The sequence below is a fragment of the Muscardinus avellanarius genome (genome assembly GCF_963383645.1).
Source record: "Muscardinus avellanarius genome assembly, chromosome: 18".
NCBI classification, from domain to species: domain Eukaryota; kingdom Metazoa; phylum Chordata; class Mammalia; order Rodentia; family Gliridae; genus Muscardinus; species Muscardinus avellanarius.
In genome coordinates this window covers 45,256,217-45,258,101 of record NC_137804.1, presented here as the reverse complement: position 1 = coordinate 45,258,101, position 1,885 = coordinate 45,256,217, and the positions used below count along the sequence as shown (strand labels likewise).

Sequence of the window (1,885 nt, the reverse complement as noted above, 5' to 3'; positions counted from 1 at the left end):
ATCCTTCTCTCTGCCTGACCTGGGTACCACTATTCTAGTATCCATCCTTCTCTCTGCCTGTCCTGGGTACCACTATTCTAGTATCCATCCTTCTCTCTGCCTGTCCTGGGTACCACTATTCTAGTATCCATCCTTCTTTCTGCCTGTCCTGGGTACCACTATTCTAGTATCCATCCTTCTTTCTGCCTGTCCTGGGTACCACTATTCTAGTATGAAACCTGTGGACCAGTGAAAGCTGCTAACCTACAAGTAGAATACACCCAAGGGGGAAGAACTGACAGCTTTATGTGGTTACAGGTGAATTCAAGCCTTTTATATTCTAATGGGTGTCACAATCTTGAGATTAGACTGCCCTTCTGTGGAGCCTCCTCAGGGCGCTTTTAATGTCCCTGTTCCTCAGGCTGTAGATGAAGGGGTTCAGCATGGGGGTGACCACTGTGTACATCACGGAGGCCACCGCACCCTTCCTGGGAGAATGTGAGACGGCTGAGCCAAGGTACACGCCAAAGCCGGTTCCATAAAACAAGCAAACGACTGCCAGGTGAGCCCCGCAGGTGGAGAAGGCTTTGTACTTCCCACCCGAGGAGGGGATTCTCAGAATGGAGGAAATGATTTTATAATAAGAGAAAAGGATCCCTGAGATGGGAAAAATTCCATATATGATGCCAAGAAAGTATTTGATAATATTGTTAAAGAAAGTGTCAGAACAAGTAAGATTGAGAAGCTGAGAAGGGTCACAGAAGAAATTAGCAATTTCAACATCCTTGAAGTTAGTAAATTGTATGACAATCAAATTGTGCACCAGAGAGTCCAACAAGCTAGCCAATAAAGACACCAGAACTAAGAAGCCACACAGTCGAGGGTTCATAATGACCGGGTAATGCAGAGGGTGACAGATGGCCACATACCTGTCATAGGCCATTACAGTCAGAAGCATACATTCCATACATGCAAAAATGGCAAAAACAGACATCTGCGCCAGGCAGCCCCTGTAGGAGATGACTCTGCTGTGAGTTTGGTTGTTCACGATCATTTTGGGGACCGTGGTAGAGATGAAACAGACGTCCGCCAAGGACAGGTTGCAGAGGAAGAAGTACATGGGGGTGTGGAGGCGGGGGTCAGAGCCGACGGCCAAGACGATGAGCAGGTTCCCCAGGACGGTGACCAGGTACATGGACAGGAAGAGCCCAGAGAGCACGGGCTGCAGCTCTGGGTCCTCTGAGAGGCTCAGGAGATGGAATTCACACACAGGTGTTAGATTTTGTGATTCTATGTTGCATGGACACCTTTCAAAAACAGAAGACACATAAATGTACAGTAAACACATTTGAATTCAAGTTTTTACAAGTTCATTCTGAGGCCCATACACCTTCAACAGTGACTGTTGGTAGTGAAACGCTCAGTCTTCTTAGACTCTTTGGCACTGTCTTCTGTGATACTGAGCCCTTCACTCTGCATCGGCTTGAGAGACATTGAACCAAGTATCAGAACCAACAGAAGAGAGGCAAAAAGCCCATGATCGCAAAAACAACACCTAAAACACAGCCTACCCTTTAGAAAGACAGAGAAAACACAATAGCCTTTCTTATTAAGAGAAAAGTCATTCTCCAAAAGGACTGACACAGAACATTATAAATCATACGTGCATGTTTATCTTATAGCAGCACAACCCACAAGAGCAAATCATGGAACCAGCAGACGTTACCTATCAACAGAGTAATGGGTTAAAAATTAAGGGCTATACACACAACGGAATTCTGTTCAGCAATAAAGAACAAAATTATGTCATTTGAATGAAATGAATGGAGAACATTATGTTAAATTATATCAGCCAGTCACAGAAAGCGGAGGGTCGTGTGTTTTGTCTTATATGCAGAAGCTAGGG

General features: G+C 45.1%; 1 protein-coding gene across 1 annotated transcript; it reads right to left on the bottom strand.

The window, feature by feature from the left end:
- Positions 1-343: 343 nt before the first annotated feature.
- On the bottom strand, positions 344-1,282 carry LOC308276413 (olfactory receptor 7E24-like; the record flags this gene model as incomplete). The annotated part of the gene is made up of 1 exon (XM_080715152.1): positions 344-1,282. The coding sequence occupies exon 1, from the start codon at positions 1,172-1,174 to the stop codon at positions 344-346; it is 831 nt and encodes a 276-aa protein (XP_080571278.1). The 5' UTR covers positions 1,175-1,282.
- Positions 1,283-1,885: the final 603 nt, after the last annotated feature.